The sequence below is a fragment of the Desmodus rotundus genome, chromosome 2 (genome assembly GCF_022682495.2).
Source record: "Desmodus rotundus isolate HL8 chromosome 2, HLdesRot8A.1, whole genome shotgun sequence".
NCBI classification, from domain to species: Eukaryota; Metazoa; Chordata; class Mammalia; order Chiroptera; family Phyllostomidae; genus Desmodus; species Desmodus rotundus.
The window spans coordinates 178,824,398-178,835,304 of record NC_071388.1 but is presented as its reverse complement, the minus strand read 5'-3'; the positions used below and the strand labels follow the sequence as shown (position 1 = coordinate 178,835,304).

At 41.7% G+C, this 10,907-nt stretch overlaps 1 protein-coding gene across 1 annotated transcript; it reads right to left on the bottom strand.

The window, feature by feature from the left end:
• Positions 1-264: 264 nt before the first annotated feature.
• Positions 265-3,750, bottom strand: MARS2 (methionyl-tRNA synthetase 2, mitochondrial). Its single transcript, XM_024564001.4, has one exon. It carries the CDS (start codon positions 3,696-3,698, stop codon positions 1,929-1,931), a length of 1,770 nt encoding a protein of 589 aa, XP_024419769.1. The 5' UTR covers positions 3,699-3,750; the 3' UTR covers positions 265-1,928.
• Positions 3,751-10,907: the final 7,157 nt, after the last annotated feature.

Here is a 10,907-nt window from a genome sequence, read left to right as displayed (position 1 = left end):
GTACTGACCAGCACTAGGCCTTGGGAAAGCTCAGTCAAGTGGAAGACGCTGTCTCTCCATTCATGGTAGGAACTATAAGACTGCTTAAAGGGCACTTCAAAGGCAGAGGTTATCATTACACTGGTTTTCCAAGTCTGCTTCCTTCCTCCATGTCAACATATCCCGTGTCTTTCACTATGCTACTCTTTCACTGGGATTATTAGGGCAGGTTACTGGGCCCAGGAATCCTGGGCCCAGTAACCTGCCCTAATAATCCCAGCGAAAGCCCAGGACTCCATTATAAAGTATAAGGAATGTCTGAAGGAACACCTGTAGAAACAGTCCTTCCACCTTTAGAATGCCTTCAAGCATTCTAGCATTCTTTTTTAAGCAGTGTTTCCAAGCAAACTGAAACCTCTCAACAAAGACAGCAACTAAAGAGTAGCACATAGAATAAGTTTGGGGGGAACTAGAAGCATAATAATTTAGTGAGTCCTCTCTGCTTGCTACCTTGCTTAGAATGGGTATATCAAGGCAATTTCTCATTTTAAACTTTGGCCTAGCCATGCAGTCAATCACCAGAGATATAATGTTGGCTTACTGTGTTGTAATCTTTGTATAAATTGATACCTTAACATCTTCTCAGTGGTGTTTCCCTATGGAGCCTTGAAGAGATCCCTAAATCCAGTTTGAGATTTCTTGGAGCATCAATCATTTTGGCCCTTCACATTCACCTTCAACAGATGCAACAGTACATATCTGAATAAGGTACTTACAAATTTTAAACTTTCATAATTTAGGTTAAAAGAGCAAAAGAAATAATCAGTAAAACTCAAAAGTAAATGTACTTTTACTTTTGTAAACATTTATAACTATTCTGTGATTTCTATATTGTATCATAGATCGTGATTAACCAAAAGAAATCAAGTGAAGTAAATTATGTACGTGAATAACGAAATTAAGAAATATAAAGAAAATACTGCACTTTCCAACAATTTTTTTAATATCTCTAAATCTACTGTTACTAATGTTTTAAATTTTTAACATACCAAGAGCTTCATAATTTATCATAGATAGTGCAAACATAGTTGATACATTTACTTATTAGCTTTTTAAACATTTAATTAGAGTAAATGCCCTTTTTCAGTAGTCTGAAATGAAATAAGGATCCTGGTCTTTTTTTCATTGCTTTATGTAAAACAGCAGTGGTTGCAGTTATCCCTCATTTTAAGAAAAGCAATAAAAGTTTTCTTTAAATTCTGCAAAATTAGAAAGCAAAAAACAAATGTATTCTAAAGATTCTAAAACCTCAATGTTAATATGTGAGACTAGAGCCATCTACTGGTTGAATTGTAATACTACAAAGCACAACTTGGACTTAGTATTAACTAACAAAGTATATATAGAAGTCATGGTTTAAGAACTGAAAATATAAACACCATCAAAAATCATCTAGTCTAGGACACTAATTTTTAAAGATTTAATATGAGAATCTCTTTTTAACAGGAGAGTCAACATATATAACAAAGTAGAGCTGAAAGTTGAGGTAAGGGGCCTCCAATCCCCCATTCCAATTTGCCCAGCAGACAACAGGCCAATGGAAAACAAGCCATGAGAGGTAGTCTGGGCAAATAACCTAACTGTGATTGGGAATGAGGCACAATAAGAAGGAATAGTATCAGCAAAGCTGCCTGTTACCCATCTTTCCCCTAGAGACATCCTAGGGACACAGGTGTGCGAAGGACAGTGGTTAATGGGCACAGAGAACTGAAGAGGTAGGGGTAGGCACCGGAAAGGTTGTAAACCGCTTTTCAAAGGGACATTGCTAATGTGCTCATTTGATGTAACACTTTAGAAAACATTAATATAACTTTCCTGAAAATGGAAAATAAGAAAATAACAAATTTGCTTTTTTTACCACAAGCCATAAACCACTAAGAACTGAGTTTTTAGGTCCTATGGGCTTTCACCAACCAGGACCTGGACTGGTCCAGTCGTGGAAATAAGAGGCCAGTTTCAGGTCCCAGCCTCCTTCCTTCAAAAGGGCAAGGATGACCATAGAATCGAGGCAAGAAATAGAGTTCTCCAAGGCCTCTTTCTGTGGCAGAGACCCCCAACCTGGACAGCAGCTTGTCAGCTAGGCCTGGGGTGACAGGCTGGAGCAAAGTTCCAAAAACTCGTAAACATTCCAAGGCCACATGAAGCACAGTACCCAGCCAGGGAGCATCCACTGGGCTTTCCCAGTTCAACTTCCATGGTGCATGCCTTTGCACAAAGCCATTAGTTTGCCGGACACAGCTGGACACTGCCTCCAGGGCCTTGTAGATCTGAAAGTTAGCATAGTGGTCTGCTACCTGCTTGGGCAAAGTGGCCACTGCACTCACCAGAGCATAGTCCTCTGCCTGAGCACGAACTGATGGCCCTGCCAACCCTGGCTCACTGGGAAAGCAGGTAGTACAGAAGGCCGGATAGGTCCCTGAAGGATTTATTTTACTGGCAGTGCATCGGTTCAAGAGACCGCCCAAAGCATCTGCCAGCTCAGAGTCTAGCAACTTAACCACCTTTTCATCATAGTAATCACAGTCCCAGTTGGGGACACCCTGACGAAGGAGGAAGTAGCGGAAGCCATCCACAGTATAGCGGTCAAGGCAAGTTCTGGGATCCACCACGTTGCCCAAGCTCTTAGACATCTTTTGGCCACAGACTGTCCAGTGGGAGTGGACATAGATGCGGTGTGGTGGGCTCATGCCGGCCCCTAAGAGGAGGGCAGGCCAATAGATAGCATGGAATTTGAGAATGTCCTTGCCTATGATATGAGAGGCGGTCGGCCACCATGACTTGAACTCTGCATTTGGGTAGCCAATTACAGTAAGGTAGTTGACCAAGGCATCCAGCCACACATAGATGGTCTGCGAATCGTCCCCGGGGACCGGAATGCCCCAGTGCAAGTGGCTACTCCTGCGAGAAACTGACAGATCTGGCAGCTCCTCCTCCAGCCACTGAAGGACTGTGTGATGGAACGTCTCAGGGGTAATCACCTGAGGGTTGTCCCGCAGCCACCGCTGGAGCGGCTCCCGGAAATGGGAAAGCTTGAAAATGTAATTTTCTTCCTTGGTCCAGGAGACGGGATGCCCGCTCTCCAGAGATACAGGATACGAATCCCCCGACGGGCCCGGCTGCCGGCTGATCTTGGTCTCAGGCAGGAAGCACTCGTCGTTGGCACAGTACCAACCTTCATAGAGCCCCTTGTAGAGCAGACCCCGCGCCTCCAGCACTCCCCAGAAGTGCTGCACCGCTCTCTGGTGCCGGGCCTCGGTGGTGCGGATGAAGTCGGTGGAGGAGATACCAGCGTCCCGGAAAAGCTGCTGGAACTGGGCCGAGACTTGGTCGCACAGCTCAGTCGGGGCCAGGCCCGCAGCGGTGGCTGCCTGCTGAATCTTCAGACCGTGCTCGTCTGTACCGGTGGAGAATCGCGTGGCGGCGCCGGTGGGGATTCGGAGGCGACGGTGGCGGCACAGAGCGTCTGCCAGGAGCGCCGAGTACAGGTGTCCAATATGCGGGGCCGCGTTCACATAGAAAATGGGTGTCGTGAAGTAGGCGCGCGCATCGTGGGCATCGTCGCGGGCACCGAGAGAGTCCCAACTGTAGAGGCGCGAGCTGAAGCAGTCCAGGAGCGAGAGCCTACTGGCCAGCAGCCGCAAGGCAGAAATTCGCAGCATGACGCCAACCCGGTCCAACCGGCGGAGGGGGCGTTCTGGAAACACTTGTGAAGCGCGCAGGCGCACTCCGGCCTCTCCGCCGCTTCCGGCGGGAAAGCCAATGGAGCCCGGGCGGAGCGCGCGCCCGCCCCGCTCCCGGCCTCGGCCCCGCCCCCACCACATCCCCGCCCTCCGCGGGTCTGGACTTCGGCTCTAGTGGCGGTGATTTGCGGCAGCGCTTAAAAGGGATATAGCTTAGAGGAACTGGGCTTAGGGGAGGTTATGAAAGTGGGTAAATCTTTATTTTGCTATAGTATCGTGTACGACCTGCTTTAGGTTGTAGTTTTGTATTTACAGATCTGTTTCCCTCTCTAAGCTAAGCTGCTTGCACACCAGAATTTTGTGTTCGAGCACTTGTCCCACCAGATTTTTGTGTTCGGGCACTTGTCCCACACCCATCAGTAGCTGGCACAGAGCAGGACACAGTATGCCCTCTCCAGAGTGCCTGGTCATCAGCGGGCTGTGAAACACCATGTAAATTTTATCTCGGGACCCAATGGACACAGTGTGAAAGGGGCCAGGGAGAAGGGAAGAAAGAAAATAATAGAGCACCTGAGAGAAGGATAAGAACTGAAAAAGTAAAGGAAGTCTTTAAACACGCTCAATATTTGTAGAATCAACGAAAGTATGTTTGTAATGTGCCAAGTCTTTGCCACAGAATATTTAGATCCGGGGAGGTAGAATGTAATGTGATGTCACTGTGCACATAAGGAAGAATCTTCCAATTTTTTCACAGAGTAGTTATTAGTAGTTTAAAAAATGGTCTTGGGGTCCTTCTTAGAGCAGTTTTTTACGTTTGCTTTTATTAACGGACTCGAGCTCTCCTGGGGGAGATGCTTCAGGAGCCCAGAAATTGGATTAATAGTAATCCTTGCTTCAGGGCATGCTCTCATCTTTGGGCTATGACTAGCCATCTTTTTTTTTTTTAATACTACAGTCATTTAACAATAAAATGGAATGGAACACCTGTGAACTCTCAGCTCAACCTGAGAACTGGAAGTGGTTCTCTTAAGTGTGGTCCCAGAAGAGCAGCATTTGCAACACTTGGGACCTCGTTAGGAATGCATACTCAGCCTCCCGCGCCCACCACACACACATCTACTGAATCAAACTCTGGGGATGGGACCCAGCAATCTAGGTTTTAATGAGCTCTCCAGGTGATTCTGATGCACACCAAAGTTTGAGAACCGCTGAGCTAGATTACCAGTGATTTAGATGTGAGCCTTTCTCCTTGTCTTCCTGTTCTCCCACAGGTAATCATTGTCGAAATTTGTACTTTTGCATTCATGTTATCACATATATAGCATGTCTAAGCAATGTATGGTTTCATTTTGCTTGTATTTAAACATTCCTAAAATGATATTATACTACTTGTAGTCTTCAACTTGCCTTTTCCCCCTCAACATTTTGTTGCTAAGATTCATCCATGTGTTTTGTACCTAACTAATTAATTCATTTTGACTGCCTTATAATAATTTTTAAATGGGGGAATATAGTAAATTGGATCTGATTTCTGTGGTGATATGGCAAGTGGACCAGTCAGTTTTCTATGGAGTTACAATAAGTACAAAGATTTGGGTAGTTGGCTGATGTGCTCTGTTTGGTTCAGCAGTTTAAGACAGACAAGTGAGAGACAGATAAAACTTAAAACTGGAGGGTATGCACACCCTTCAGAACTAGGAAACAAATCCAGGCTAAGTGTCAGGGAAGTCAGGTTCTCCAACAGTTCTCCACGCCCGCCCCCCTTTCCTTTCTGTGGAATCTATTCTTTAGCATACAAACATGCTATTTTTTTCCTATCTTAAAAAGAAATTCTCAACCCCCACTGCTGCTCCATTTTTTTCCTTCCCTTTATAGCAGAACTTTTTGAAACAAATGGCTGTTGATGCACATTTGAGTGGTTGAAGTTCTTCCTCTTAGGAACACTACTACAGCTTACTTTCTCATATATATTTCCTTGTACTTATATGCTAAAGTTTATCTTGGATATATATATCTAGGAGTGATATTATTCAATCACACAGGATGTGAATGTTCAATTTTGAAAGATAATTAAAAATAAAAAGTCAAAGTACAAATCTTAAGTCTATGTATTAAGTATGTGATGACTATGGCAATTCTAATCATTAAAAAAAGTTTTATTCAATAGTGTTTCAATAATTCATTGATTAGCAAGGAAATGTGACTACATTATGGAACTAACAGTACATTAAACAGTTAAAACTTAATGTTGCTCTGCTAGCTTGTGAATGCTGGAGAGCATAAACTAGCTTTCTCGTCTGTGGGTCCACATAGTGCCTTACATGTATAATAGGTGCTCCATAAAAACTTACTGAATTATTGTTAGATTTACTTTAGAGCAGGGCCTCATCAAGTGGATTGGATTTAAAAGTTACTATTATGCAAGAACTTTGTAAGCAATGGGTTGGATGATACATAATTATCTGTTAGAAACATTAAGGCTGGTGAACTCAAGTGATCTAAACTTGAGTTGTAACCGAGAATAATAAGCTACCAGTTATGGAAGATGTTTTCATAAGGTTCATTCATTCATTAAAGGACTGAGTAAGCCCACACTAGAACACAGGCAAGAATTGATGAATCTGCATTCATATTCAGCCACATAAAATCCTGCCTACCCTTGGGGAAGCCCCATTTAAAATACAGAACTGAAAGCTGTCCCTGAAATCTACAGTTGGCAACAAACAAATATAATTCAGCCCTGGCCGATGTGGCTCAGTTGATTGGAGAATCATCCTGTAAACTGAAGGGCTGCAAGTTCAATTCCTGGTCAGGACACGTGCCTGGGTTATGGGTTCAGTCCCCAGTCAGGCCATGTGCAAGAGGCAACAGATTGCTGTCTCTCTCTCACATCTGTTTCACTCCCTTTCTCTCTCCCTCCCTTCCCCTCTCTCTAAAAGCAGTGAAAAAATGTCTTTGAGTGAGGATAAAAATAATTAATAAATATATACGTAAATATAAAAAATATATAAATATAATACAGAAAAAATATCCAATGTTAGAAAACATTTATTCCCAAAATTTAATTATTATAAGTACTCAATATATGACAAGCCTGGGAAACATGGTGGGTAAGAGATTATCTGTGAAAACAAATGTGGTTGTAACAGTTGGATATCTGAGTGGAAGAGAACTGACTTAGATCCCTATCTTACCTTTTATAATTGCCAGGTGCATTAGAATAAAATAGGAAGTACTGGTGGGGTGAATAGGTGGAGCACAGGTAGTTAAGATCATGAAACTACTGTGTATGATATTACAATGGTGGATACATGTCGCACTTTTGGCAAAACCTATGATATGTACAACAGCAAGTATGGACCCTAATGGAAACTGTGGAGTATGGTGATGATGATGTCGGCGCAGGTTCACTGCTAACAAACGTGCCGCTCTGGCACTCGATGTTAGTGGAAGGTTGTGCATGTGTGGGGACAGGAAACTCTGTCCTTTCCACTCAGTTTTGCTGTGAACCTAACATTGCTCTAAAATATCAAGTATATTTATTTTAAAAAAACAGAAATCAGAACATTTGTTTCAAAATGAGAAATAATACTATTGAAGAAATGTACATTTTTGTTAAGGACAAAATGGAAGGGCAGAATTTTTTTTTGACTGAACGTATTTGTTTAAAAATGTAAAGGCATTAAAGAGGTATGGAACATATATGTGAAGGTCTATCCAGAAAGAATCCAGCCATGTAATATGAAAACTAGAGACACTTATTGAAGAAAACATAAGATACAAGAAAATGATACAAAAGACAATGATGCCTGAGTCCCCTTGAAAGCTATGACCTTCGTGAGGAAACCTGGTTCACTGGTAGCGGTTTGAATCAAGTCAGTAGCAACTGCAGCACGATGTTCCTTCTGCTCGGGTAGCAGAAGCTGTGGAACGAATTTTGCCAGGACAGGATTCATGCCAAGATCCCGTGCCAAAATCTTGACACAGTAGTTTCTGGAATCCCCAGATCACCTTCTGGTTCTCACACTGTCAGTCACTGATCTTTGCTGATTGCAGCCTGTACACGTTCAGCAGTCTCAGGTGTTCTGCTTGTTTCAGGACCTCCAGAACGTGGATCACTTTCAACAGATTCTTGACCATCTTTGAAGCTTTTGTGCCACACTTTTATTTGTGCTGCACTCATTGCATCATCCCCAAAAGCCCTCTGAATCATTTCCATGGAGAAATGTTTAAGCTTAATGCAAATTTGATGCAGATTCAATGCTCTACTCACTCAGTCATTTTGAATGTGACAGCCACACAGTACATGTGCTCACTCATGGCATCTGCTGGCCCCACTGACTAGTACAGTGAAGTCATCATTGTTCACACATGCGCATTCCAGTCCATGCTCCTTGGCTGCCAGTTTACAGCGATGCTGCACAGACCATTCTTGTTATGTTAACAATGGCGGGATTTTTCTGAACAGACCTCACATGTGGTAACCAACAAAAACTTATTACTGTCCAAAATACAGTTTTAAAGAAAAAAATATATAAGGTTAATACCTTAAATAGTTTTATGGACAACCACATATTCATATAAGTAATATAAAGAATTGTTTACTCATTAAAATGCATATTCTCTTGCTTTCTAACTGATTTCCTTAATGTAAACTATTTCCTTTGACCATTCATGAAGCAGAATCTAAGTATTTAGGAAATACTTAGGTGGGGAAAAAAGTAATCTTTACAAAAATCTTCACTATGGAAATTTGAAAATAGCCAAAGTGTTACTTCTTTAGCACTGTACTAATACAATGAAATCCCACATAACTGTTAAAATAGCAGGAATGTGTGCCACACTGATACATGGAAATATGTTTTTAAAATATCATTAAGGGTCAAGTAAAATTCAATTTTGTTAGACTTTGGAGACAAAAAAAATGGTTACACAATGGCTCGATTGTGAACTAAAGTAACCATAGTTCCATTTACTAAAGACAAAAGAAATTCTCTAAGGACATGTGATGCATCATATTCACTCATTCATTCGCTCAGTCATGAGCTATCAAGCAGACTTCTGCTACACTCTCCTGACCGACCAGGCTCCCTCCATCCTTGCTGTCCTGAAGACCGGCTTCCTCAAAGCAGCCTTAGTGACTCATCAGAGAAACAAACTGGTGCTCCTTGCCTGCTTCAAACTCCTCCTTTGATTTATTTCATTCCATTACTTCATTCGCCTTTTGTTGCCTACAAAATAAAGTTCAAAATCCCTTCCTATGGCATATAACCCACTACCAATTAGCTCTTGCCTGCCTTACAGCTTCCCTCAAAGTTTATGTTCTAATAAGTTGCAACTGCTTCATGTTCCTTCAAGTGTATGCCAAATTGTTTCATGATTCTGTGATATTGCTCATGCTTTTCCCTTTTCCTGACACATGCTTCCCACCTTTACCTATCTTGTGCCTAGTCACCCTTCAAGACAGTTCATATACCATCCTCCAAGCTGATTTGGAGGCTTCTCCTTGGGTTCTGTAGCGTCCTATGCATGCTTTATCTGCCAAATCATATTGAAATTATCTGTTTATAAGTCTGCCTTCTCCATTAAACCATAAGTTTCTTTAGGACAGAAACCACATTCAGTCATCTTGTTTACCCAGCCTGCATCTATTGCAGAGCCTGGAACGTAGCAGAGACTTAACAAATATAGTGAGTACTTAAGAAATAATCTTTAGGACTGCAATAAAAACTAGTGAACTTCAAAAATTCCGTTTTCTACCATCCAGGAGCTCACAGCCCATCATACAAAAGAGAACATGAAAAACGACAGGCGTGAAAGCACTGTGAATAATCAAACGAGTCACACTGGGTCAGAGTCTGCTGTCTTTTTACACAAATTTACCCAGGAATTGCTTACCACCAACCATACTCATCGTTGAGAATGAAGGACTATGGAATTTTCCTCTGTTAAAAACACTCCTGAGAAATAAACTGTTTAAAGACAAGTAGGCAGAAGAGACAAGAGGTCATAGTGGTCCCTCCCTCTCTCCCTACACCCCCCCCTTGACAGTTTTCATGTGTCTTCTTCAATACAATTGCAAAAATCTTTTCAAGCTTGTGTTCTCTACAATCTGAAATAACATCAGGGATTATTTTGTAAATAATGGGAGTGGTGGCAGAATCACTTCCTTCCTATTGCTGTTCTCAACCCTGTTTTATAATGTAAGCACATTAACAAATTTATTTTGTTATTAGGCAGGCATAGTGTTAGGATGTGAGATAAGATTATCTCATTCAACCTTCATAACAAGCCCATGAAGTAAGTACTATTATTAACTCCATTTTTTAGAGGAGGAAATTGAAACTTGAAGAGTTCAAGTAACTTGCCCAAGATCTTTGTCTCTAGTAGGTATCAAAAGCAGGACTGAACCCTAGCCATCTGATTCCAGGGCTCTCAGTTTTGATGAATGCCTCATACCACCTGACCTATAAATGGTAGAATACAATAAATACTCATTACAATTGATCCATCATAAATCGCTCTCAACTTCAGGTAAATGGCAGTCTATAAGACTGAATGAGCCCTGGCTGGTGTGGTTCAGTGGATTGAGTGCCAGCCTGTGAACCAAAAGGTCACAGGTTCAATTCCCAGTCAGGGCACATGCCTGAGTTGCAGGGCAGGTCCCCAGCTGGGGGCATGTGAGAGGCAACCAATCGATTTTTCTCTCCCTCTACTTCTCCCTTCCTTCCCTTCTCTCTAAAAATAAATAAATAAATATTTTTTTCAAAAAAGACCGAATGAATCAAGTTGTCAGTTTTGTTGTTTGTTTTAATTATGGATACTTTGGGATGTGTAGAGTGTTATTATGTATCTGTCTCTCCTTTGCAATTAAATAAAGTCTTTTATTAACATATTTTAATATAGGTTTTTTTTTCTATTTGGCAGTTCTTATTAGTATATAATTTTTCCAGCAAAAACAATCTTCATGTTGAAAGAAATCCTGAAAAATGAAACCTAAAGACTAAAGTGTTTGTTGTTTGTTTGTTTTTTTAACCTTACTTTTCTCCTTTTAGACTCCAGAAGTTTCCTCGTAAAGCTGACTTCCGTTCTGGAAATGATTTTTGTTTCCAACCATGTTGAGAATCCATTTCTTTCATCCCTTGTCTCTCTCTCTCTCTCTCTCTCTCTCTCTCTCTCTCTCTCTCT